Below are 27,387 nucleotides of genomic sequence, written 5' to 3'. Positions count from 1 at the left end.
ACTGCACCTGGCCTAGCTTCTAGAATCTTTATGGTTTCAGGTCTTAGATTTAAGTCTTTGATCCATCTTGAGTTGATTTTTGTATAAGGTGAGAGATGAGGATCCAGTTTCATTCTTCTACATGTGGCTTGACAATTATCCCAGCACCATTTGTTGAATAGAGTGTCCTTTCCTTACTTTATGTTTTTGATTGTTTTGTCAAACATCAGTTGACTGTAAGTATTTGGGTTTATTTCTGGGTTCTCTATTTTGTTTCATTGGTCCATGTGCCTATTTTTATACCAGTACCATGCTGTTTTGGTAACTGTTACCTTATAGTATAGTTTGAAGTTGGATAATGTGATGCCTCCAGATTTGCTTTTTGCTTATTCTTGCTTTGGCTCTGCGGGCTCTTTTTTGGTTCCATATGAAATTTAGGATTTTTTTCTAGTTCTGTGAAGAATGGTGATGATATTCTGATGGGAATTGCATTGAATATGCAGATTGATTTTGGCAGTATGGCCATTTCCACAACATTGATTCTACCCATCCATGAACATAGGATGTGTTTCCATTTGTTTGTGTCATCTATGATTTCTTTCAGCAGTGTTTTGTAGTTTTCCTTGTAGAGAAGTCTTTCACATCCTTGGTTAGGCATATTCCTAAGTATTTTTTTTGCATCTATTGTGAAAGGGGTTGAATTCTTGATTTGATTCTCAGCTTAGTCACTGTTGGTGTACAGCAGAGCTACTGATTTGTGTACACTAATTTTGTATCCCGAAACTTTGATGAATTCATTTACCAGATCTAGGAGCTTTTGGGAGGAGTCTTCAGGGTTTTTTAGGTATATGATTATATCATTGGAAAACAGTGAGAGTTTGACTTCCTCTTTACTGATTTGGATGCCTTTTATTTCTTTCTCTTTTCTGATTGCCCCAGCTAAGAATTCCAGTACTGTGTTGAATAGAAGTGGTGAGAGTGGGCATCCTTGTCTTGTTCCAGTTCTCAGGGGGAATGCTTTCAACTTTTCCCCATTCACTATAATGTTGGCTATGGGTTTGTCATAGATGGCTTTTATTACCTTAAGGTATGTCCCTTCAATGCCGACTTTCATGAGGGTTTTAATCATAAAGCGATGCTGGATTTTGTCAAATGCTTCTTCTGCGTCTATTGAGATGATCATGTGATTTTTGTTTTTAATTCTGTTTATGTGGTATATCATATTTATTGACTTATGTATGTTAAACCATCCCTGCATCCCTGGTATGAAACCCACCTGATCATGGTGACACACACTTTAAATAAGCAGACACAGACAAGTTGAAAGTAAATATTTGAAAAGGATATACCATGGAAACACTAAGCATAAGAAAATGGAAGTGAATATATCAATATCAAAAAAGGAGATATCAAAAAAGAGTATTGCTAGAGATAAGAGGGGATGTTTTATAATGATAAAAAACCAATTCCTCATGAAGAAATAAAATACTAAATACATATACACCTAATAACAGAAATTCAAAACACATGAAGCAAAAATTGACTATGGAAGAAACTAAGGGGAGATCTAGGGGAAGAAACAGACAATTCCATTATCACAGACAGAGATTTTAATGCCCTTCTGTCACTAACTGATGCAGCAAGTAGACAAAAACAACCAACCAAAGAAATAAATCAACACACAAAAAACCCCAGTAAGGACTTAGAAGATTTAAACAGCACTACTAAGCAACTTGATTTAATTTATATTTATAGAACAATGCACTCAGCAATAGCATAATACACATTCTTTTGACATGTTCAAGATAGACAATAGACTGGGACATAATACATTTAAATTGATTCAAATAATATGGAGTACGTCCTCTGATCATGATGGAATTATATTAGAAATTGATAACAATTAGACTTTTAGAAAACCCTATTTGGAAGCTAGGCCATATATGTCCGAATAATCCACGGGGCAAAGAATAAATCACATGGGGAAAGAGAAAGTAGTATGAATTAATTAGTAATAAAAACACAACATGCAAAATTATTAGGATGCAGATGAAGAAACAGACATAAAAACAAATAAGAAATTGGAATAGATTATATACCTGTTAAAGAAATTGAATTCATTATCAAATGCTTTCTCACAAAGAAAACTCGAGGCTCACATTATTTCATTAGTGAATTCTGCCAAACATTTAAGAAATAAGTAATACCAATTTCACACACACACTTTCAGGAAATAGAGGAAGAGAGACTACTTTCCAGTGTATTTTAGGGGGCCAGCACAACCCTGATTCCAAATCTGATGATTCCAAGGAAAGAAAATTACAGAAATATTACTCACAAATATAGACGCAAAAATCTTTAACAAAATATTTTTTTTTTTTTTTTTTTTTTTTTTTTTTTTTTTTTTTTTTTTTTTTTTTTTTTTTTTTTTTTTTTTTTTTTATAGACGCAAAAATCTTTAACAAAATATTTTTAAGTTGAATAAAAATATATAAAATGGATACTAACTCATGACAAAGTAGGGCTTATTATGTGTGCAAGTTTAACATTTAAAAAATTAATCAATATAATTCACTACATTAACAACACAAGGAGAACAATGACATGATCATCTTAATAGTTCCAGAAAAAGCATTTAGCAGAATCCAGTACCCATTTATAATTTTTTTAAAATGTCAGCATACTAGGAATGAAAGAGAACTTCCTTACTCTGATAAAGGGCATCTATGAAAAGCCTACAGATAACATCATATTTAATGGTGAAACATCAAATTATTTCCCCATGATTGCCTTGGGTGGAAGTATGGCCACTCTCACCACTGTACTCAACTTTGTTCTGTAGGTCTTAGTGCAATAAGATAAGAAGAAGAAATAAAAGGTATTCAGAGAAGAAAAAAAGTAAAACTATTGTTACAGATGAATAATTGTATAAACATACAACCTTAGTACTTATAAGTGAATTTGTCAAGGTCACATGACTCAAAATAAACATATGAAATTGTATTTCATATGAAATTATATTTCTATAATAATGAACAATAAGAAAATGACATTAAAACAGTAATATAATTCATGATATAAAAATCCAGAATTAACCTAATCAAAGATGTGCAAGAAAACTCTACATTGAAAACTACAAACATGGATGAGAGAAATAAAGACATGGAGAGATATACCATATTCATGGATATAATATTCAATATATTTAAGATGTCCATTTCCTCAAGTCGATCTATAAATTCTAAACAATTTTAATCAAAGTCCTAGCAGGCTATTTTGCAGGGGAGGAGGGAAGAAGAAATTGACAAGATGATTCTAAAATGTATACGCATATGCAAAGGATTTAGAACAGCCAAAACAGTCTTGAAAAAGAACAAGGTGGATGTGTGTACACTACTCAATTTCAAGACTTACTAAAAAGCTATCATAATCAAGACAGTGTGGTTTTGGTGAAAGAATGAATAGATTGACTTGCACAGATCAACAAATCCCACATATATGATCCATTTATTTTCAACAAGTTGCCAAATTTAATCAAGGACAAAAGGAGAGACTTTAAAAAAATGGTGCTGGAAAAACTGGGTATTAGTATGAAAAATAATGGACCTTAGTTCTTACATCACACCACACACTTGTGGTTCTCACACTTTAGTGTGCAGCAGAATCCCAAGGAGGGCCCATTAAAATCCAGATTTCTGGGCCCCGCCCACAGAGTTTCTGATTCATAAGTTTTGTGTGAGGCATGAGCATTTGCATTTTTAACAAGTCCCCAGGTGTATTAGTCTGTTCTCACCCTGCTGTAAAGAACTACCTGAGACTGGGTAATTTATGAAGAAAAGAGATTTAATAAACTCACAGTTCACAGGCTTAATAGAAAGCAAGACTGGGAGACCTTGGGAAACTTACAATCATGGTGGAAGGTGAAGGGAGAAGCAAGCACCTTCTTCACAGGGCGGCAGGAGAGAGGGAGTGGAGGGAGAAGCGCCACACACTTTTAAACCATCAGATCTTGTGAGAACTCACTCAACATCAAGAGAACAGCAAGGGAGAAATCTGGCCCCATGAACAAATCACCTCCCACCAGGCCCCTCCTCCAATTTGACATGAGATTTAGGTGGGGAGACAGATTCAAACCATATCACCTGGTGATGTTTATGCTGCTAGTCTGGGAAGCACACGTGGAGAACCCCTGCTGTCCATAAAAATAAACTTTAAATGGATCATAGATCTAAATGTGAAAGCCAGATGAAAATGTAGGAGGATATCTTCTTGTCTTTGGGGTAGGCAAAAATTTTTCAGACAGAACCTGGAAAATACTAATTGTAAAACTAAAAAAAGAAATAGATATATTGGAGTTTGCCAAAGTTAAAATTTTATGTCCATCCATAAAAAATATCATTGAGAAAATGTACAGGCAGCCACAACCTTGGAGAAAATATTCATAGGACATGTATCTGACAACGTACTTGTATCCATGATATATAAATTCCTGTATATTCATAACCAAAATGCAAAACCCCAGTTTAAAAAATGAGAAAAAGATTTGAACAACTGATAAAATAAAGAATACGAATATCCAATAAGTGCATGAAAATGTGTTCAATATCTTCAGTTATGAGCGAAATGCAAATGAAATCCTCAGTGATGTATCACTTCACACATATAGAATAGCTAAAAAAACAAAAAACAAAACCCCCCAAAAAAAGACAATGCCAAATGTCGAGAAGGCAGAGGAGCAACTGGAACTCTCCTACACTACTGGCTTCAGCAAAGTGATTGAACCACTTTTGGAAAGCTGCCTGCTTTTTCTGAAAGCTGCTTGGTTGTTCCCAATAAAAGTTCAACAGACACCTATACAGCGAGTGCACAGTTTTGCTCCTAAGTAGTTAGGAAAAATAAAAATATATGTATGTGACTTGTACAAGGTTTATAGCAGCCTTGTGCATCACAGTCCCAAACCAGTCGCCTCCCAGCAGGCCCCTCCTCCAATTTGACATGAGATTTGGGTAGGGACAAAAATCTAAACCGTATCACCAAGTGTGTGTCACTTGGTGATACGTAAGTGCAGGACAATGCAACGTAAGTGCAGGGCCAAGGCAGAAGAAGGGAGTCACATCACTTACATAAGGGACCTGGACATAAGCCACAATGCTCTTTGTAGGCAGGGTTCAGGCAGAGAATTCACATCACCTGGGTGCTTGTCCCAGTGATCTGTAAAAGTGCCCTTCGAGGCAGGACCAAGGAAGGACCTTGTAGGCAGGACCAGTATTGGAAACGTTGTTGCTGGACAATACAAATGTCCAGCAATAGGTGGATGAGTAAGCAAATGTGGTTTACTCATCCCAAGGAATATAACTATGCAGTTAAAAAGAAAGGGCTTAGTGATACACTGAACATGTATGGGTCTCACAGACTTGACGCTGAAAGAGAGAAGCTGGACACAAGAGCATCCGTACTGCATGGCTCCATTTATAAGGAATTCTGAAACAGGTGCCTCCAGTCCGTGGCGCTGCACATCAGAGCAGAGGTCACCCGGGTGGGAGCCGGGGGCTTTGGGCAGTGGCTGAAGGCACACGGGGGAACCTGCTGGGCTGACAAAAATGTTCTATGTCTTGATCCTGGTGGCGGCCACCCGGGTTTGTACAATTGTCAAAACTCTTTGACACTGTACACTGACTTATTAAATGTCAATAGAAAAAGAGGAAAAAGATGACCCCAAAAAAGGACAAGACAGAATCTGAAAACGGAAGGAGGGTTGAGCTGTCCTGAATGCGACAGGAGCTGTGGAATCTGAGCCACAGGGGCTTGAAACTCAGCATGGACAGGGTTTCCGCACGGACGAATGAGGCAGGATTGGAAAAAACCAAGACTGCTTTTTTCTCCAGTGAGTTGAGCTTCCTCAACAAAAGATGGGGAAATTGGGAATGAATGTGTGAGGCACCAATGAATGCGCAGTCGCAGAGTTCAGCTGTGTGGATGTGGACCAGGGAGAAACAAGACAGAGGAGGAAAAAGCAAAGCTCTCTAAGGGCCCAGCGTGCAGAAGTCACTGGCCTGAGGCCCGGGCTCCCCTGCCAAGTGGTGGGATGGATATGGAGGCCAGGCCTGATGGGAATCTTCTTCTCTGCATACCCTCCCCCTGCCTTCACCCCCACGGGGAGCCCCCACCCCCACGGGGAGGCCAGCACTTGGCCTGATCTGTTACCAAGACAGAAAGAGCTGATGTGGGCATCCTGAGCCTGCCTGACTCACAGAAGTACCTTAGGCAGGACCTGTGACCCAGCTGCATCCCAGACGGCGGCAGCCTGCCCTGCAGACGTCCTCACCTGGCCCAGCTGCTCCTGGAGCTGGGCATTCTCTCGTCCCAGCAGGGCTGCCCGCCCCTCTAGCTGCTCCTGCTGCTGCTCCAGGCGTCCGCAGGCCTGCTGCAGGCCCCTGTGCTCTGCCCGCTCCCGTGCCAGCTGCTGTTCCGCCTGTGCCAGCTGCTCCCCAGCCCGGGCCCGCTCCCGCTCCAGAGTCTTCCGCTGTTCCCGCAGCTGGTCCCGCTCCTGCTCCAGCTGCCACCAGGTGTTGGGGGCTCTGCATCCACTCCCCCAACCCTCGGTCCCTGTAGGCCAGCCATCCCCAAGGCCTGCCCCAGGGGCACTGTCTTCCCTCCCTCAGACCTGGCCAGAGCTAGTCAGGTTCCCTTGTCCCCAAAGCCTCGGACCAGGAGAGGAAGTGATCTGGGAGGATGGAAGGAAGGCCTAGGGCTGGGAGGCCCACAGCCACCTGGGAAACAGGTTCCAGCGAGGCCCGCCCCCACTGGCCCTTGTCTCACCTGGAGAGCCAGGTGGTTCAGGGCACTTTTGTCCTGAGCCAGCCCCTCCATCAAGGCGGCCATTGCGGCCAGGGAGTCCCTTTGCTCCACTCCCTCCGACTTCAGCCGCCTCACAAGAAGCTCCAGGTCTGCATTGCTGCACTCGGCCTGGGGCAGGGAGGGGGATGCCAGGGAGGGAGCTTCAGCTTCCAGGACAGGGCTGTTGCCGCTGGGAACGGAGTGAGCCCTGAGCCACGGAGATGTGCAAGCCAGAGCTCTTGGGCGGACATGGCGGGAAGGTCGCCAAGTGGGGAGGTCTCAGGGCCAATGGTGGCTCCAGGCACTAAGGCTCCAGCCAGAGGAGGTGGCTGGTGGGCCAGGGAGAGGCCACGAAGAAGCAGGCGTGGCCGGCAGGGTTGAGAGCAGCTGGGCCAGGCTGGTGCCTACTGGTTGGGGACAGGAGAGGCCTTCGGTGACTTTGGGATCTCTGGTGAGGGGCTGAGGGTCTCGGCAGGCAGGAGAGAGGGAGTGGGAGGCCAGGTCAGTGAGGCCAAGGTGGGTGGGGGCAGACGGGAGAGGGGGCGGGGTTGGGGGGAGCAGAGTGTACCCGTGCCAGGGCGCTGCGCAGGCCCTCCCTCTCACTCTCCATGATATCCCGCTGCAGCTGCGCGGTGCTCAGTGCCTCCCGGGCCGATGCCAGCTCCTCTCTGAGCCCGGAGACCTTCTCCTCCAGCTGCTGCAGGCGGCCTTGACTGAGGCCCCAGACCAGAGGGCGGGAGGTCGCTCAGGGTGAGCAGTGGCTGCCCCATGGGATTTCAGGCAGGCGACTGCCTGCAACGCCCTCCAAGCCCAGGGAGGCCCAGGAGGATTATGGAGTCCCTGGAGGACCAGGAAGGCAGGGAGCCCTTTGCTTCCGGATTTCATTTCTGGGGCAGGGGAGGTACAAGTGCCTCCGGAGGGACGGGAGGGGTGGGGCCCCACATCTGATGGGCCCACAGGGTGGTGGATGTGCACCCAGGTGGGGCACTGGGCCAGAGGGAGTGAGGGTTGGTCTGGAGGATGGTGCAGCCTGGGGAGGAGCCTGGAGAGCCCCCACCCCTGCCCTGTTAGGGCCGCCACCACACCCTGAGATGAGACAGGTGAAGAAGCAGACCTGTGGCCCAAGGCCAAGTGGCTGATGGTGACAGAGTGGGGTCTCTTCTGTGGTAGGGGCCCTGCCCACCCAGCCACGGCCGCGCACCTGGTCTTCAGTGCCCTGCAGCTCCGTTCCCTCCGCAGAGCCAGCTCCTCCGTCCGCTCTGCCTGCAGCAGGAGGCTTCTCTGCAGCTCCGCGGCCTCGGCCTCCAGCCCCTGCTTTTTCGCATCTGCAGCGTCTGCCTTCCCTTTCAGCTCCTCCACCACCATCTCCAGAGCAGCCTTCTCCCTAGGGATGGTGGGGGCAGAGTTGGGGCGGCCCTGGACACATTCAAGGTGCATCGCGTGCCTTGGTGGGCAGTCGGGGCTGGGTGTATGCCAGCTCTGAGACTGCGTGGGCAGAGGGAGCCCGAGAAGCACACAGGGTCTCACTGGCGGGTGTGTCCCACCCTGGCCCATGCTCAACTGGTGCTCACAGAACTCTGCTAGAAGGAAAGGACCCCTCCCCGGCTGGCAACCCCTCCAGCTCTAGAGGTGCTTGTCCTGACAGCAGCCCTGGGCCCTCGGGATCCCACATACCCTCTGCAAGGCTGTGCAACTCCTTCACCCCGTTACCTCCCCAGGAGCTTGCAGGACGCCTGACACTGCTGCACCTCGAGCCTCTGGGCCTCCAGCTGGCCCCGAAGGGCCTCTCGTTCCCGTGCCTGCTCCCGAGCCCGCTCCTGCTGGAGCTTCTGTGCGGCCCCCAGCTCCTGCCGGCTTTCGGACAGCTGCTCCCGGAGCCCGGCCACCAGTGCCTGGGAGGACTTCAGCTGCAGGCACAGCTCCTGCTCAGGTGGGGTGCGGTGTGGGCCTCTCTGGCCTAGGCAGGCTTTGCCCACTGAGGCCCACCAGGGCTTGCGACTCCCCAGAAAGGACGCCCCCGACACTGAGGCCCCTCCCTGGGGCCATGGGGCTCAGGGGCAGGCCCCATAACTACGCTTCAGCCTGAGGGGCTCATGTTTCTGCCCTCAGGGAGACAGGGAGACAGGGAGTCCTGTGGGCTGTGGCTGCCCACCTGTTCCCGCCGCCACCGCCTCTCTATGGCTGCCCGCACGGCCTGCAGTGCGGGGTCCAGGGCGACTGGGGAGCTGGTGTGTGGTGGGGACGCCCCTTGATGGGGGGGATGTGGCACGCTGGGGGCTCCTCAGCCGGCGCCATGGCTCCCCCAATTCAGTGATGCTGCCCCCTGCCAGCTCCAGGCACCTGGTGTCCTCCTGGGCCACCTTCAAGGTGCAGAGAGGAAGGGATAGAGGGGCCCAGAGCACAGGGCGGTGATTTGGTGGGGACCGCGCAGACAGTCCTGAGGGTCCCTGCAGGCCACCTCCACCTTTGCCACCGGGAGGACAGGCGAGGGGCCGCACCTTCCTGACGCGCCTCAAAGTGCACTGCAGGGACCCCACTTTGCCCTGCAGGCCGTCCGCCACCCCCGGGCCGCTGCTGCACTAGGCTTCCTGTGGCAGGGGAGACTCCTGAGCAAGGGTGACAGACCCCTGCCACATAGCCACCCCCATCCCTCCCACCAACCAGGTTCTGCAGGTCGGTTCTGAGGGCAGTGATGGTCTTCGCCTTCTGCTCATTCTGCTCTGTAAGCTTCTCCACCAGCAGCGTTTGCTCTGAGAGTCTGGGAGGAGTCGGGGGGTGGGGGGGTGAAGGGCAGGGCCCAGAGGACGGGCACCCATGCATGCCCTGGCTCTGCCCGGACTCCTCCGTGTGGTGGCCCCCCTGCCGGTGCTGGGTGATGCCTCTGAGTGGCCTCTGTCCCTGGTCTGAGCATGTGTCTCTCCTGCCACAGAGCCTTCAGCGGTTCCCACAGTCTCAGGAGTGAAGGCCCACACCCTGACCAGCTCTTCAGCCTCAGATGCAGTGGCTGCCCCGAGGCTCTGCCCTGTCCTTGTGGCACAACAGAGGGAGTGCCCACCACAGGCCTTTTCTTGGCCAGTCCTTCTGCCTGGAGCACCTGTCACCATCGGTCTAACAATAAGTGATTTTACTGTTCCTTCCTTCCCAGGACCCACCTTCTTCCTAAAGACCCCAGGTCCCCCTTCCTGTGGCTCAGGCCCTGGTGTGCTGCCCCTGCAGCTGGACGGCACTGTTGGGCCCCCATGTCCTGTCCTGCTCATCTGGGGCTGGATTGTGTGTGTTGGACTCAGCTGGACCCCCTGAGGGTAGGGAGGGCTTCTGCCTGTCAGCCTGGCGGGGTGTTTGTGGCCAAGTGGGCCCCGGACCCTGGGTTGTGAGGCGTCGGCCCCATGGCCAGCAGGTTAGACCTCCACTGGGGAGCCGCCTCCCCGCTTTCTGCTGAAGCTGCCCTCAAGAGACCTCTGAGCCCTCCATGTGGGTGGTGGGTCCAAAACCTTCCACAATCACGACGGGGCTCACAGACCCCCAGAGAGGGCGTGGGTGTCCTTCATATCGGGCAGGAGGTGGCCTGGTCCCTCTTCCTGCCTCGGTTTTTAAACGATTTACCTAAGGTGAGCTCTTGCCCCTGGAAGAATGTTCCTGCTTTAAGCCTGAAAACTCCAGTTCTGGATGCTGACCCCCAGGATGCAGTCCCAGTGAGTTCCCTGCCGTGCTCCCTGAAACCCTCACTGTAGGAGACCCCAGTGTCCGCCTCCTGGGCATTAGGGGAGTGCCCTGCAGCCACTGGGATGGTGACTCTACAGAGTGTGCACCACCAGTGACGGCAGGGCCCTACCTGCCCTGGAACAGTGTGACCACATCTGGGATCCACAGCTGCTCGGCAGGCTGGATGGGCCCCGGTCCCCCGGGCCCTCCCTATGCAAGCCTGCCGGCCGTGAGCTCTCACCTGGCCTGGAGCGCCACCTTCTCTGCGTCCCAGCGGCCCTGCAGATGCAGCATCTCCCCCACCTTGTCGCGAAGCTGCTGCCCCAGGGTGCTGGCCGTGCCGCTGGCCGACAGCCGCAGGTTGGAGTCAAGGTTTAGGCAGGCGGTGTGCAGCCGGCGGGCCGTCCTGGCCATGTCTGCCTGCAGGTCAGCGAGGCCCCTGGGAGACAAGGGCAGCACCTGCGGCTGACTCAGGACCCATCTGCAGAGGGAGGGCCTGGTCCCATCAGTCCCACAGAGGACTCCCTCCTTGGCCGTCCTCAGGAGAAGCCCCCACTGCATGGCACTGATTGTTCCCATGTGTCACCAAACACCAGGAAGGCAGCTGGGGAGGAGTGAGCAGGGGCAGGGCCAGGTTGCACACTTCAGGCTTCAGCAGCCTTCACTAAATCATCGACCCTCTGAGCCCCCGACTCCTCCTGTGCAAGGGGCTGCTGCGTACCTAAGGGCTAGCAGGGTGGTACCAGGACGGACCTCCAGTGTGGCACCCAGCAAGGGCTGGACAGACTCTAGAAGCTCCATCCGGGTAGGTGTCCCCTACCCCACAGTGTCCTCTTCACCCCCCTCTCATCTCTCCTTGGCCTGTTTGTCCTTCTCCCCCATTGCCCTCCTAGGCCGCCCTCATCACTACTCCCACTGCCCAGCCTGAGGCCCAGCCAAGGCTGGGTGAGAAGCCAGCAGGCCAGGGCTACTGCACCCACGGGAGAGCCCACCCTGGGCACTGCTTCCCCCCCTCCCTGAAGGGGCCTCAGCTCCCTGCAGCCTGGTGCCTGGCCCCAGGTGGGGCGGCTGGCACTCACCTCTCAGCGGCTGCGCGCAGCTCGGCCAGGTCTGCCCCCAGCACCACGGCCTGTCTCCACAGGAGAAGGAGGTCCCGGGGCTGCCTCAGGCCCCCTGGCCGGGTCTGAAAGCAAGAGGCCTCCTGTCTACCTCAGGCTGGGGCGCCTTTACCCTCCCTGAGGCCCACTCTTTCCCAGGTGCCATGTCCCTCTCCATGGGGGCTGGAAGTGGACCCAGCATCCCAAAGCCCCCATATCTCACAGGCAAATGAGCCCTAGGCTCCCCCAACCCCACCCTGGGGCCATACTGTGCCCCTCCCCAGGAGATGACCTGGGGACATGACCACATCCAGCCCTCCCAGGCCAGCCTGTGTGCATGGAGGTGGGAGGGTGGGGTGCGTGGGCCCCTGAAGAGAGAAGATGCTGACTCAGTCGCAGCTCCCCAGCTACTCTCAGGAACTGCCCAGGCTTAGAACACCCAGAACCAGGCCTGGTCCCCTGCTGGGGCAGACACTTCTGCAGCACACGGCTCCTGCCCTCCCACTCCGATGGAAGAGGATGGGCTACCTTTCTCCAGTACAGTCTTTCTCCTTACTCTGGAGGGTTCCTGAAGATGTCCAGGTGTTGGTCTGGCACTTCGAAGGTGCCAGGGACACAGAAGCAAGTTAGAAGCCTCTAGCACTGGGGCCTGAGGTTCAGCAGAGAGGAGAGTGGCAAAGCTACTGAAGTTAGAAGCCTCAGGACTGGGTCCCCCGTTCAGCAGAGAGGAGGGTGGGGAAGCTACTGAAGTTAGAAGCCTCTAGCACTGGGTCCCCCTTTCAGCAGGGACGAGGATGGGAAGCCATGACCGAGACAAGGCCAGTGATTAGGCTGTAATGGAGCGGAGTGGGAGGACTCTGTGTGGGGGCTGGAATGGGGGGAATCGTGTGTGCACAGTGGTTCCAGCCTTGCAGGGAGCTAAGATGAAAGCCAGAAGTCTCAGAGTCTCCACACCACCTTCTAGGCCCTGCACTCGCCTTCTCCTGCTCGCCGACCTCTGGAACTCGGGGGGCTACTGTGTTCCTACCACCTCTCCCTGCCTGTGACAGTCCCACCCCTGCTCCTCCAGGTTGCCTTCAGGTAGAGAGCACTCACATCCTGCCCATTCTCCAGAACCCCCACAGAGGACCATGACCAGAAACCAGCGGAAACAATAGAACGAGACCTTGAAGAACTTCAGGTATTAGATCATCTCACCTTCATGAAGCTTGCCTGACCCCCTCACCTGATCCCACACCTGAGGTTCCCCCCAGCTGAGCCCATAACACCTGGCCGTACACCCTCCAGAGAACACATCCCTCTGTGTCCATTCCACCTGGCTGTACACCCTCCAGAGGGCATGCCCCTCTGTGCCCATTCCACCTGGCCATTCACCCTCTGGAGGGCACAACTCCCTGAACCCATACCTGGCCATGCACCCTCTGGAGGGCACGACTCCCTGAACCCATTCCTGGCCATGCACCCTCTGGAGGGCCTGCCCCTCTGAGCCCATTATACCTGGCCATGCACCCTCTGGAGGGCATGACTCTCTGAACCCATTCCTGGCCATACACCCTCTGGAGGGCGTGCCCCTCTGAGCCCATTACACCTGGCCATGCACCCTCTGGAGGGCACGACTCCCTGAACCCATTCCTGGCCATACACCCTCTGGAGGGCATGCCCCTCTGAGCCCATTACACCTGTCTGTACACTCTCCGAGAGCATGCCACCCCGTGCCTGCTATACAGGGGTGGACGCTTGCTTCAGCCGCACCGCCTCCTGCACTCTGTGTTCATCACAAGAGCAGGCTGAGATACTTCCTGGCAACATGGAGGCGAGGCTGCCAGATTAACCTGCCGCTTAAACACCTGAGAGTCCAGATTAGCCTCTTCCTGAATGCAGGGCTGGGGTGGCCGGAACGGCCGGAACACTGAGGCCAGGAGTTGGTGAAGCCACAGACATCGGGGAGTGTACGCAATTTCTTGCTACACACACACACACACACACACACACAAACAAAAAAAAAAAAAAAACCAAAAAAAAACCAGGCACATATGACCCTGCAGGAGATTATAGGGAAAACTGCCTGTCTGGAATGTTGGAGTTAAACAGAGAAAAAAGTCTTTCTCGTGGATATGGAACGACACTACATAACCAAGATAGTCTCAAGAAAACTTAAGCTGAAAATGTACTTCAATGTGGCCCCAAAGACTGTTAGAGCCCCTCGGCATCTATCAGAAGCAAATAAAAACCCTTCCTAGAAAATACTATATTCATCTCAGGTTTCAAAGAAACTTCACAAAGTTCCAAGGAAAATAAGCAGCTCTTAGTTAAAAAATAAAAAAAATCGCCAAAGGCACAAGGAAACAAAGGACCATGGTCAGAAACCAGCAGAAACAATAGAACCAGACCTTAAAGAATTTCAGATATTAGATAGTCAGACACAGGCTACAAAAAGACTATTTTTAACATGGTTCAACAAATAAATAAGAGGCTTGAAAATGTGAGTTAAGAAGCCAGGCGAGGTAGCTCATGCCTGTAATCCCAGCATTTTGGGAGGCTGAGGCGGGCGAATCACCTGAGGTCAGGAGTTCAAGACCAGCCTGGTCAACATTGTGAAACCCCATCTCTACTAAAAATACAAAAATTATCCAGGCGTGGTGGCACACACCTGTAATCCCAACTACTCAGGAGGTTGAGGCGGGAGAATCGTTTGAACCTGGGAGGTGGAGGTTGCAGTGAGCTGAGATCGTGCCACTGCACTCCAGCTGGGTGACAGGGCAAGACTCTGTCTCAAAAAAAAGAAAAAAAAAGAAAAGAAAATAGAAAATGTGAGTTAAGAGTAAGCTATTTAGTATTTGGGAAAGAATCAAACAGAACTCTTAATGAGGAAAAATACAATATCGGCAATTTAAGCTAAGTAGGCAAATTTAACAGAGATTAGACATCAGAAGAGAAAACTGATGGACAGGAAAGGAAATTTGAAGAAATTATCTAGAATATAGTCCAGGGTAATAAAAAGAACAAAATCGTGAACTGTGCCTGGGAGACAGCGTAAGAATGGCTAACACACGTCTAGCCAGAGCTCAGAGGAGGGGAGATGGATGATGAGCACCGGCAATGTTTAAAGAATATTGACTTCCCCAAAATAACAAGCGACACAGAGGTTCCGCGAACCCTAAAGCGGGATAAACAAATAAATCTACACGCAGACACAACACAGAGACACGGAACAACAACCAAGTCGGAGCAGGGGTCTTAAGAGCAGCCGGTGAGAAGCCACGTTACCTTGATAAGGGGCCAGTCAGAATCCAGGCAGCCTGGAAGCTGACTTCTCAACAGCAGCAGCGGAGAGAGAAAGAGAAAGCGTATCTTCAAGGTGCCGAGAGAAAGCAGCTGTCAACCAGCGAGAACAGCTCTCAAGGAGAAAAGGGAAATAAAGACCTGGGTGATCGAATGCCAAACTGAGCTCAGGGACCCTCTCCTTCCGGCATTTGTTCTCACACAGCGGAATCCGCTCCTGTGGTCCTCAGGCGACCTGCCCAGTGGTCCGAGGACGGGGACCAGGCAGTGGGAACATGAGATCTGCCTCAAACGCCTCGAGCCAGAAGGCCTGGCATAGGCGATGACTCCTTGCTGATAGCACGGCTCCGGCTGACGCTATGCAGAGGCCGGCATTCCCTCTCGGGGTGTAAACCTCGGCTGGTTTGTCTGACACCCGCCTTTCAGGAGCAGCAGCTGTGGGGGGCTCGGGGCTGGGACCTGGCCCCTACGGGGGCGAGTGGCGGCCCCTCTGGGACAGGCTTGTCTGAGGGACGTCTGTGGAGGCAGCCTGAGGCCAGAAACGTGGCTGCCCCTCCGGCTCCTGCCTCCTATTGGCGCAGCACATCTTCCGGGGGCCCGTCGTCCTGGGGAAATCCTTGCCCGTGGTGCCCGTAGCGTGCAGGGGCTGGGCGTCCAGGCCCCCTTTGCTGGAGGGCTGTTGGGAACACCTTCAGGCCCTCAGGGACTGCCTGGCTGGAGAGCCACGTTACCCAAGGCCACAGCAGCTTCAGGGGGTCCCACGACCATGGAGAGATCCGAGCAGGGCATCAACCCCTGGACGTCTCCCTCCTACAGGGGCTGGTGCCTGGCGCCCTGTGCCCTGTGCCCTGACCCCCTGCATGCCTCAGGGTTTCAGAAGTTGGACTGGGTAAGGCTGCAGGGGAACCTGGGGGGCCACGGCCAGGTGCTGTGAGCAGCGGTGCAGCCCCAGGCTCCTTCCAGGGTCCCCCCTCCTGAAGTCTGGCCAGGAGTTCGGTCTATGGAGACAACCTGCCCCTCCAAACAGGGTGGTTCACACCAGAGCTGGGATGCGGCCCCAGTGCCCCATTCTGAGAGCCCTGCCCTCCTTCTCTGGGTGGGGGGCAATAGGGGTGGACCAGGAAGTGCCTCACTCCACAGACTGCTGTGGCCAAGCCGGGTTAGGGACATGGTGTGGCAAGAAGCTGTGGCCTTGTCCCCAAGAGGGAGAGCCACTGAGCCAGCGCACCCTCACCAGGTCCCTGCCTGCTACCCAGCCATAGGCACCCAGACAGGCGGCCGTCATGGGGTGGGCAAGGGTTGAGGGAGCACCTGTCTCTGGGCCCAGCGCCTCAGCTCCAGCTCGCCCTGCAGGCGCTGCACGCTGCCCGTCATCCCCGCCAGCTCCCGGGCCAGCGCGTCGTTGGCCTTCTTCATGTGCTCCAGCTGCTCCCGCAGGAGCGCGTTCACCTGGCAGAGGCCGGTGCTCCTGGACAGACAACCCACAGGGCATGGTGGGGGTAGGCAGCCTCTCCTAAGAGAGGCACTCAGAGTCTTTAAGTCAAGTGGCTTGAATGGAGCCCCAAACCCTCTGGGCCCAGCTAACCCCGGCTCAGGTTCACAGCCCCTGCTCTGCCCCCATCTGCCATGGGCCCCACAAGGGACCCCTAAACCGAGTGCCAGCATCAAGGTGGCTCTACCAAGTGCCACCCCAGTGCCCTCCTGCCTTCCTGCGATATCTGCCCTCTGTCCTCCCCCAAGCCCCTGCCCCTAGCTCTCCTGGCTCTGGCTCTGGCTCTGCAAACTTGGCCCGCCCCTCAACGCCCGAGACAAGGTGCCGGGGGCTGGGAGGGAGGTGCCCTTCGCCGGGCGGGGTGACGCGGAGAGGGAGTCGGACATGCCCGGGGTTGGGGACAGCCTCTGCTGCACCCTGGGGCCTTCCCCACCATGAGTAGGTCCACACTTGCTGCAGTAGGGGTGCAAGTCCTCCAGGTGGGTGGACCTCGGGAGCCGGCACCCCCGCCAGGCCGCCGTGGTTCACTCACTGCTCCTCTCTGCCCGCCGGGCCTAAGCCTCCTCTTGGGTTATTTTTCTTCCCCCTCAAAACTGGTTTTCAAAAGTTTCTCAGCACTCTGATTCCTTTTCCAGATTCCTGGAGGATGAACCAAATGTGGCAATATTCTACAGACAGCTTAACCTCCCCAGGTCTGGGAGACTGGTGGGCCTTGGTTACTGTGGGGGGCTGGTTAGTGTGAGGGGCTGGGTTAGTGTGGGGGGCTGGGTTAATGTGGGGGCTGGGTTAGTGTGGAGGCTACGTTAGTGTGGGTGGGGTTGGGTTAGCGTGGGGGCTGGGTTAGTGTGGGGGCCGGATTAATGTGGGGGCTCCGCTAATGTGCGGGTCTCGGTTAGTGTGGGTGCGGCTGGGTTAGTGTGGGTGGCGCTGGGTTAATGTGGGGGCTGGGTTAGTGTGGAGGCTATGTTAGCGTGGGTGGGGTTGGGTTAGCGTGGGGACTGGGTTAGTGTGGGGGCCGGATTAATGTGGGGGCTCCGTTAGTGTGCGGGTCTCGGTTAGTGTGGGTGGGGCTGGGTTAGCGTGGGAGGCTGGGCTGGTGTGGGGAGCCGGGTTGGTGTGGGGGGCTGGGTTAGTGTGGGGTTTCTGGGTTAGCGTGGGGGGCCAGGTTAGTGTGGGGATTCTGGGTTAGTGTGGGGGGCTGGGTTAGTGGGGGGCTCGGTTAGTGTGGGAGCTCAATGTGGTGGGGCTGGATAAGTGTAGGGGGCTGGTTAGTGCGGGGGCTGGGTTGGTGTGGGGGGCTGGGTTAGTGTTTGGGGGCTGGGTTAGTGCGGGCAGGGTGGGGGCCGGACAGAGGCCCCCTTGATAAGCCCAGGCATGATACTGTCAGCGGCATCTCAGGGTGTGAGAGTGGGTGATCCACACACTGGACTCAGGTGTGGCTGGTGGCCCGGGTCTGTTGCCAGGGTCCTAATGTCAGCGCTCACTGACAGCGGTGGTGGGGGGGGGCTCTGTCCCTCTCTGCCACTCCCTCCCTGTCATTCATGAGGCTCTGTCTCTCTTTGCCGCTCCCTCCCTGTTATTCATGAGCCAGGTTGACCTGTGGCAGGGAGGATGGCAGAGCGTGGAGAGGCTGCCACGTGGAAGGCTGGCACCAGTCCCGTCCCCCATGGTGAGCAGCCGCTGCTCCTGGCGTGTGGAGTGGGGGAGGGGTCTGATAGCGATGAGTACAATCGTGATGCCGCTACTGTAATAGGGATGCTGCTGAGCCGCTCAGAGGCTGGGACAGCATTGCCTGGTCGCGTGAGAGGCCCACGCTGAGCCCAGGAGGCTGTTTCACTGTTTCCACTCGGCCTGGGCTCTCCCCACAGCAAGAGGGAGTGCACTGCAGGCCCCCACACTGCCCAGCCACTCAAGTCAGTCCCCGATCCCAGCTGCGCCTCCTCCAGCCCCCTGCCCTGCCCTGCCAGGCCGTGGAGGCCTGGGTTGACTCCTGCAGGGAAACTGAACTCACAACTGCTTTGGGAAGAGCTGTCAGTAGCCCCAAGGCACAGAGGGTCCCACTGCCTCTCGGGAGGATGGCTGTGCTTCCTGCAGCCCTGACTGTCCCCCACCTGGCCTCACCTCTCCTCGGCAGCCTCCAGACGGCCAAGGGCCTCCTCCAGATCCACGCTGTGCTCCAGCTCCGACCTCCGCAGCTGAGCCTCAGTGGTCTCCAGCCGGGCCTGCAGCTGGGGAGGAGCAATAGCCCACCTGGTCTGGCTGCTCCTGAACCTGCCGGGCAGGGGCTGGGGCATCTTGGGCACAAAGCCTACCCTGGTGGGGAAGAGAGGGCTCCCTGGGGCCCCACAGCAGGGGCTGGGGTTGGGTATGGTGAGGCCCAGGCCCTTCCATACAATGAACCCAATAGGCGGCCTCCTGCCCTGTGCCAAGTGCCCATAGCTGGGAGAGGAGGGGAGGGGCAGGGGCACGCTGGGTTGCACTGATGTGCCGATCCCATCAGGCCTTGAGGACAGTGTGAGTATGGTGGCCCAGTGGGGGCACGGCTCTGAGGGCCGCTGGAGCATGCCCACATTTCATTTACAGATGGGTAAACTGAGGCCCCACTGCCCCAGCTACCTGGGCAGCCCAGCCATCAGGGCAGGGGGAGGGGCTTCAGGGCTCCATTCAGGCACACAGGGGCAGGATGGAAGGTCACAGGGCTGTCTCTGGGGCTGCCCCCTGGAGAGTGAGTGAGTGTGGTTCCCCTCCAGCTGGGCCTCCTGCCTGAGTCCAGCACCTTACCTACAGGGGACAGGACCACACCCACCATGATGTGGGCCCACTGCCCAGGGCCACTCCCACTGCCCAGGGCCGCTCCCACTGACCAGGGCCACTCTGCCATCACTGGGCCAAGACTGAATTGGGGCCCCAGAAATCAAGGGCCAAGGATGGCCCAGGCGGAGGGGTGGACGGGAGGGCAGCAGGCCTGGGGCCTCAGCTGTGGCTGTGCCTGGGCCGAATGCATGGGAGAGCAGAGGGGCCCCTCCTCAGCCACCAGCTGGAAGAGAAGGGGGCGTCGGAAGACCCTGGAGGAGCTGGGTGGGGTCTGGGGATGCCACCCCAGGGTGGAGATGCCACGGTCAGGCACTCTGGCCACCCAGACCCCATTCCGCCTGTCTTGGGGGTAACGTGGAGTGAGACCCAGCCTCCTGGCACCCACACTTTGCCTGCTGAGCCGCCTGGGAGCTGGCGTGCACTGGGCTGCTGGCGAGTTTGGATCTGACTCACGCAGCTTACTAATCTGTCGGCAGCATTTCTGCGGCTTCTATTCCCACCAGCCTGTTCCCAACATCTCCCCACCCTGTGCTAGGAAGGTGCCTCCCCCAAGGCCTCCCCACAGCTGTAGGGGCTCCCAGGAAGAGTAGGCTGGCTGGCAGCTCATGGATGTGCTGGGGCCCCCATCAGGTGGGGTGGACCCCAGGTCCTGCCCTCAGGGGCTCCCAGGGGTGTCAGCAACAATGGAAATGTGTTTCCCGTGTGGGGGTCAGGGCGTGATAGAACTGGGTGGGGAGCAGAGAGTGGGCCCCTCGGAGAACTGAGGGCACCGCTGTGGGGCTGGTGCTGCCATGATCCTGGGAAGGACCCTTCCAGAAGGTGAGGCCCCCTGGGGACCCCTCAGGCATTCAGTACTGGCCATTGGTCACGTGACTAAGAAGGGGCCAGATCTGGTTCAGGGGTTCAGATCTCAGCCCCAGTAATGGTGGTGCGGCCTGGGTGACCGCTGGCTGGCTCTGAGCCTCGACTTCCTTATCCGGAAAGTAGGGTCATGTGACCTGCCATGCAGAACCGGGGAGCTCTGAAGATGGCGTGGGTGCGGCAGGGGCCCTGAGTCCCCCACAAGGTGGGCTGGACACCGCACTCCACGCACTGGCTCCTTGCCAAGTCCTGCCTCAGAAGCCAGCATGTCTTGGAGCGGCCGACATAGGAGAGAGGCTCTGGCCTAGCAGGTTTCTTGACCTTTCTGCCTCGGTTTCCCTGTCTACACAATGGGAGGCCCTCCCCAGCTCCACATTTGGTGACTAAATATGCCTCTCGCTCACCTCACAGGTGACCCTGGAAGGCACCACAGCCACCAGGGGACCAAAGATACAGCCCTGCCTCTGGCCCCTGTCCTCTGAGGTCCAAGCGGCCCCGGCCAGCCTCAGTTGTCAGGAAAGGGCCAGGGGACTGGGGTGGAGCCATTTCTCTGCGAGCTCCATCTGGGGTTGGGGTCGGTGCCTGCTGGCCTGCTTTCCTCTGCTGTGCAGGTGCCAGCTTTGTGCCAATGCTGGGCAGAGCACTGGGCCCCGCGAGTCAGGACTGGCCAGGCCACCCCACAGGGCTCCCGGGCAGGTGTGGGGACAAGTCAGTGCCTAAGCTGGGTCGCGAGACCTAGGGGACACGCTGGGCATCAGAAAGGCCTGGGCACGTGCTGCTTGGCCTCCCACCTCTGGCCTCAGTTATCCCATCTGTTGCCTCAGTTTCCCCGTCTGTTGCCCAGGGTTTGAATGTCCCCTGGCTGACACTCTGTCTTTCCCAGTCTTAGAAATTGCCGATGGTCCCAGGCTCTGACTGCTGTCCCGACAAGTGACCCCTTACGAAGGGCCAGGCTGCTCCCTCCCGCCTGCCCTGAGCCTGCTGCACACACGCACCTGCTCGCTGACCACACGGCACCTGCTGGCCAGCTCATCTCGCTCGGCACTGGCCTGGGCCAGCAGGTCCCCCAGCCGGGTCAGCTCCTCCTGCAGAAGCTCGTTCTCCTCTTGCACTCGGGCCACGGTGGCTGTCGGCTCCTGTACCCCTGCTGCACGGTACCTGGGTCAGCCCGGGTGGCCAGACCAGGGCCCACCTGCACTCAGCCTTGTGCCCTGTCTCCACGGTGGGACCCTGGGCTGGCCACCAGGCTCCAGCTGCTAGACCTGCCCCCATCTCCTGGGAGGGGCCCCAGCTCTGAGCTGGGGACCCTAACATAGGGAGGCAGACTTCACACTCTGAGCCCCACTTCCTCTCATGTTAATTGGAATCCTACCACCTCCGAGCACCTGGAACCCCAATGCAGACCCAGGCCCAGGCCGAGCCCCAAACAAATGGCAGCAGAGTGTGTGGGCGGCCTGGACGCTGGGCACTCACCCTGTCTATGAAGTTGTGAGCCCTGTTGCTTCTGGGGGAAGGGACCTGGTCCCCAAGTAATAAAGCGCTTTTGTAAATACACACACAGCCAGTTCCCCAGGCCTGCAGGAGGCCAGACAGACCCTGGGAGAGAGGGATCCCTGGGACCCATGCAGGAGGGAGTCCTGGGCATACACAGGACAGGCGGCCTGGAGCGGGTTCCTCAGCCGCCAGGTGGACAATTGGAGGCAGCGCAGGGGCCTGGGGCGGGTGCAGGACAGGCAGAGCCCAGGGGGGTGGGCGTCTGTGCTCCCTGAGTGCCAGCGTCCGGCATTTCCACGCTGAGGAATAAACCAACACCAAGGAAGCAGAGACTCAGGTGGCCACAAGTGTGCCACACAGAGGCAGCCCTGCTCAGGCCCTGCTGAGTGCCCTGTGGGTATCAACATGATGCCCTGAGGGTGGCCCTGTGGGGGGTGGGGCCAGCCCCGGGCCCAGGACTGTCCTCCACGCTGTCACCTTGGCCAGCCCCGCTCCCAGGACTGTCCCCCATGCCATCACCTTGGCCAGCCCCGGGCCCAGGACTGTCCCCCACGCCATCACCTTGGTCAGCCCCGGGCCCAGGACTGTCCCCCACACCGTCACCTTGGGGTGGCTCCTCACTCAGGCTGCCGGCCACGATCTCACGGATGCGGGTGGGCACGGGGGTGGGCGAGGCCTGCCGGCCTTCCCCACGCACGGTCAGCGCCCGGTCTTCCCTGCTGGCTGTGGGACTCAGAATGGTGTCCTCCAGTCTCTGAAAGACACCCCCAGAGATACCTGGAGATGGCAGCCCCCAACAGCTGCCAGGCACCCTCTACGATCCCACTGAATGGGAGCCACCACAGGGCCACCCCAAGGCAGCAGAGTGCCCTGGAGAGGACAGGGCGAGGCTGGGCAGGTCACTCAGGCGCATGCCTTGGCTCTCCACCTGTGGAGTGGGGCTGCGCCTGTCCCCAGGTTCTGGAGAGGAGGACCACACCCAGCCAAGGTCAGCAGGAGCAGGTACTGCGCTTGGGGCTCTGCCCTGTCTTGGTGGGGGCTGGGCTGAGTGCTGGCTAAGCGGTCACCAGTCCCCTAGGGGATGCTGACAGGCAGGTTCCTTTGCCTCTGCTCCACAAGAAACCCAACATCCTCGCCCACCTGGAGCAGGTGGTCTCACAGCTTGTTTGCACGGTGGGGCCAGAGGAGGGACCTAGATCCCACGCAGCAGTCACAGAGCCCAGTGTGTGTGGGCGGGGGGGGTGGGGGCTGAGGACAGGTCAGAGGGGCTGAGGCTGAACCCATGCTTCTCTGCTCAGCTGCCCACTGCCCTCCGCAGGCTCGGTCCATCGGGAGGGTGGGCAGGCCCGGGACTGCACGCTCGAGGCTCCGAGGATGAGCAGGGCCCGTGGAGCCCTCTCCTCCCACGGCTGTGAATTCTGGGTGGAGTCTGGGACTCCCATCCTCAGGCTGCCCTCAGAGGGCTGCGTGGGCCGGGGCAGCGAGGGCAGCGAGGACAGCGAGGACAGCCTTCCTTCCCAGGTGGTTCCTTCACGAAAGCCAACTGCCAGGGAAGAGGCTCCAATAGGCCCAGAAGTGGGCAGGAAGGCCCAGGACCTGGGCTCACACTCGGGAGGTGTTTGCTGAGTGACTGCCCTTCTGCCCCAGGAGCGCCTGGGTGTCCTGGGTACCCCAGCCTGGTTTTGAGGGTCTTGGGCTCTAATGGCATTTTGCCGGGCAGGGGCACAGCTTGGGGAGGGCTGGGACCCCAGGGCAGGGGACTCCTGCCAAGTGGAATAGATTACTGACTGTGGGCAGGACACACAGGCCGCCTGTGCCAAACCAGCAGAAGCCCAGGCAGGTCCTGCAGGAATACTCAAGGCCACAGCTGTCCCCGGCCTGCTGCCTTAAGGAATACACAAGGCCGCAGCTGTCCACGGCCTGCTGCCTTAAGGATATCTGAATTTCAGGCAGTGAATTAACTACTAAAGGGTGACCGGATGCTTGCCAGGGGAAGCTGGGATGGGATATCCACTCCTAGGGGCTCTCCAGCATGGCACCCTAGAGTCCCAAGTCCTCCTTGCCTAGCTCCTACACCAGCACGGAGGACCCCTCTCCCTGGAGTCTGCAGAGCAGCTCCCCCACCTTGTGCCTCCTGGATCTTCCTCCTGACCAGGGTCCTCGTGGGTGACCACCGAGCTGCCTCCTGCCTCCCATCTCTTGGCCCTCCCTGAGACCCTGTTTGCGTCCCCGGACTCTGACCTCAGGCCTGGGCTGGTGGCTGTGCCCTGCTCCCCCACCCTGGCCCTCCTCCCAACCCCAGCCAGGCCTTCTGCACCTGGTACATGCTGTCCGGCTATCTCAGATGCTCCCTGGACACAGGCCTCCTCCTCCATCTGCACCCCAAAGATCGCGGCCCCCCTCGCCGGGGTTGGAGTGCCACAGCAGACCCAGGCTCAGCATGGCGCCTGGAGAGGCCCTGTTCTGATCCTGCTGCCCTGTGAAGGGCAGCCACTCAGCAAACGCCTCCCCGCTATCTGCTGAGGTCTGGGGCCAGCCCGCCATCCTCCCGACAGCCCGTGCACCAGGGTCTGCCTCTCAGTCCCCTGGGAGGTCTTGGGAGGCCTTCACTGCAGGTTCCCCCATTGCCTCTTCTTCTGGAGGGAGTAATGGGCCCCCCTTGGGAGCAGCAGCCCGGTGGGGGAGGGGGAGGGAAGTCCCTGCTCCTCCTCCTGGGCCCAGCTGGGACCCAGGTGCCAAGACCACCAACCAGGAGGAGAGCTGCTGGAAGGGGCTCAGCCATTCTGTTCTAAAACCGTTATTTTGCACAGCGGAGAACGGAGGCCCAGCAGGGTGGCAAGAGGCACCCCAGGCTCCTTGATCAGAGACCATCAGGCTCCTCTCAACACCCCCAGGCCGGGAAGGGCTCTGCCCCGCCCTCCCTCCGCCTGCTCAGCAGCTCCCGCCCTGCGCTCCCCCGGGCATCGGCGGCGCCACCCGCTAACGGGAAGGCTGCAGCGCGGCGTAAACTTGACTCATTCCTAACATTTACAGAGGGTCACTTATTAGCGGGACGTCCCGAGAGGCGCTGGGGCGTAATGGGTTCCATCTGTGGACGGGTGCCTGCAACGGGCCGCGGCCCAGCTGGAGCCAGAGGGGGGCGCGGGGAGCGCGGGGGGAGCGCAGGGGGCGCAGGGGGTGAGGAGGGGGCGCGGGGGGAGCGGGGAGCGCAGGGGGCGCGGGGGCACAGGGGGAGCGCAGAGGGGGGCGTGGGGGACTCAGGGGTCGTGCAAGGGGGCGGGGGACGCAGAAGGGGGCGCCGGGGAAGTAGGGGGGGAGCAGGGGGGCGCAGGGGGACGCAGAGGGGGGCGCAGGGGGCTTAGAGTGGGCGCGACTTTGGAGTGTGAGGGCAGCGCCGCCCCCATGGAACCACCCGGAGGAGAGAAGGGCTGAGGGAAGGAGCGAGCAGGGGAGAGGCAGGGATGGGAGGGGAGGGTAAGGAAGGGAAGGTGGGGGTCGGCGTGTCCGGAGGCCTGTGCCGCCAACCTAAGCGCTTAGGACCCCGCCGAGGCTGCTTTCTTCCCCACGGCTCCAGGGTGGTCCTGAGGGCCTGCACCGCCCACTCCCCAGGCCCCTCCCGGGGGCTCTGCCACCTGCGCCAGCGGGTCCGGGCAGGGCGTCCCCTCCGCGACCTGTGGGTCCTTCTGGGCCTGCCGTTTTCCCGCCTGGGGCCTCTGCGGGGTGGGCCCAGGCTGTGGCCCAGCGTCCGCTGGAGGTTTGTATTCTAGAAGGCCTCGCGGTGGGAGGGAGCACCAGGGCTGGAGGTCACTTTCCCCTAAGGCTCCAGACTCACAGTTGAGCCCTGCCCGTATCTCTTCCTCCTGCCCCCAGCACCCTCTTCAGCTCAACCTGCGTTAAAGACCCCAGGGAGGTCACAGCCCCTGCATGGAGCTACCCTAGGGGTAACTGGCCCACTCAACCCGATCCTGGCCCTGAGGGGGGTGGCCCAGCAGGGAGAGCCAGCGGGTCCTCACTGCTGCGCCACCCCATTTGGTTGTGTGGAGAGGGACAGCCGAACCTTGGGGGAAATGTGGGCTCCCCGTATCTCTGCCTCTGCAGGGTCAGAGCAGAGCTCCCCTCTAAAAGAGTTGGACTGGGGTCCTTGCTATGCCACCAATAAACAGAGACCGTGGGTGTGTTTCCCCCCACCTCATGTCCCCATCTGTGAAATGGGAGCGTTGGCCATCCAGGCCCTCCTGGATCCCAGGGCTGGGGGCTGGGGCTCTGTGAGGGTGCAGTGGATGGACCACGTATGGCCTCAGCTGCCTGCCCCCAGCTGGCCACCAGCCTCTGGGGAATGCAAGCTGCTGGAATCTTGCCGGGAGGCAAATGACCTCCCACCCTCTGATGGAATCAGAACTCTCCTGTGGATCCAGGGTCCCACCTGCACTTTGGCACTTGCTGGGGACCGGAGGTTTCAGGGTTGCTGCCAGGGCCTCTCCTCTTACACCCCTTCCCCATTCCAGGGTCTTGGCCAAGATCCTGGAATGGGGGGCCGGGAGGTCACCTTATCATACTCCATGCTGCAGATAGGGAAACTGAGGCCAGGGACACGACCCCAGCTCTCCACTGGGGTGGGGTGGAGTCAGAGCGCACCTGCCAGCCTGTACTGCCTGCAAAAGTCTTCCGCCTGCAGGGAGGGCGCAGGGACTCTAGGTCTGCACCGAAAAACCAGAGTCTTGGCTTTATCTGAAGGCCACACTCTTGTGCTGATTCCCACCCCTGCACCTGGGGCATGACCTTGGAGATGCTGTCAGGGGTCAGAAGCCTTGGAGGGAAATCCCCCACACCCTTGTCAAAGCTGGAAGCAGGCACGGTCAGGGGCCTGCTGAAGCTCAGACCCAAGGGTCACTGGCCCCACCAGCCTTCAGCAGGCCCACCACCCCTGTCGTCCCGTCGTGCTCGGACAGCTGCCTGAGCTGGGGGCAGGAGGGGGACGGAGAGGGGGAGCATGTTCATCGGGACCCCCTCCAAACCCCCAGCAGGCTCCTCGGTCAGCCTGGGTCACCCTCATTGAGGGGTGGAACCCTGAGTGAAGGGTGGGGTGGAGGGCGAACCTCCTGAGTGAGGGGTGGGATGGAGGCAGCTCCCAGCCAGAGGGTGGAGGGTGCCTTCCCTGAGCTCCAACAGTGCGCCCGTGTGGCCGTGAGGAGCGTTGCAGGGGGCTGCCAGGTCTTGCTCTTGTAGAACGGAGGCTGGGGCTGGGGGTTTGGACGGCGTCAGGGACCAGTGCTCAGTGGAAAATGAAAGATGTGTGTCCACGAGAGTGAAGGCGCACGCCAGCATCGGCCCGCAGGGTTCTCCGCACTCTCCACTTGCAAACGTTTTCACATCCATTGTCCTGACCTGCAATGGAGGCTTCTGGCCTCCACCTTAATGGGTGAGGAGGGTGAGGCTTGGCACCTCTGAGACTTGCTCAAGGGCACCTGCTTAGCAGCAGCGTTAGGACCGGGATCCCAGCCTTGGGCCCCCACTCACGCACAAGGCTGGTCACTGATGAGCCTTCCCAGCGGCGGTGTCTGGACTTGGCTCCGCTGCAGTTCTCCTCCCCTGTGTGCCCCCTCCCCAGCCTGAGCAAAGGGCAGGGAACCACGCAGCTTCTGGGCCGGGCAGCAGCCCCTTTCCTCCTGGGTCTGAGCCCAGCCGTGCTGCGGCTGCTGCCTTTCTCTCCCGGGCCCTCCATGGCCCTCCCAGCATCCCTGGGTGGGGAAGTCTGGCCTTGCCAGGAGCAGGCACAGCTTGAAGAACACATCTGAAGACAGGGCCTCCGGCCAAGTCCAGCCACCGGAC

At 57.2% G+C, this 27,387-nt stretch overlaps 1 protein-coding gene across 1 annotated transcript in view; it reads right to left on the bottom strand.

Annotated features, from left to right (window-relative positions):
* Positions 1-27,387, bottom strand: part of CROCC2 (ciliary rootlet coiled-coil, rootletin family member 2) — a 78,299-nt gene that overhangs the window by 45,268 nt on the left and 5,644 nt on the right. Inside the window, 14 exon segments of the mRNA XM_030803712.1 lie at positions 6,305-6,535; positions 6,799-6,945; positions 7,385-7,529; positions 8,018-8,200; positions 8,527-8,738; positions 8,969-9,073; positions 9,075-9,176; positions 9,478-9,574; positions 10,760-10,957; positions 11,598-11,701; positions 16,209-16,365; positions 18,511-18,617; positions 21,060-21,211; positions 22,162-22,312. Of these exon segments, the coding sequence (XP_030659572.1) occupies positions 6,305-6,535; positions 6,799-6,945; positions 7,385-7,529; positions 8,018-8,200; positions 8,527-8,738; positions 8,969-9,073; positions 9,075-9,176; positions 9,478-9,574; positions 10,760-10,957; positions 11,598-11,701; positions 16,209-16,365; positions 18,511-18,617; positions 21,060-21,211; positions 22,162-22,312 (2,091 nt within the window).

Source organism: Nomascus leucogenys, chromosome 22a, assembly GCF_006542625.1.
Source record: "Nomascus leucogenys isolate Asia chromosome 22a, Asia_NLE_v1, whole genome shotgun sequence".
Classification (NCBI taxonomy): Eukaryota; Metazoa; Chordata; class Mammalia; order Primates; family Hylobatidae; genus Nomascus; species Nomascus leucogenys.
Note: the sequence above shows the minus strand (reverse complement) of the source record. Positions and strands in the feature narration are given on the sequence as shown.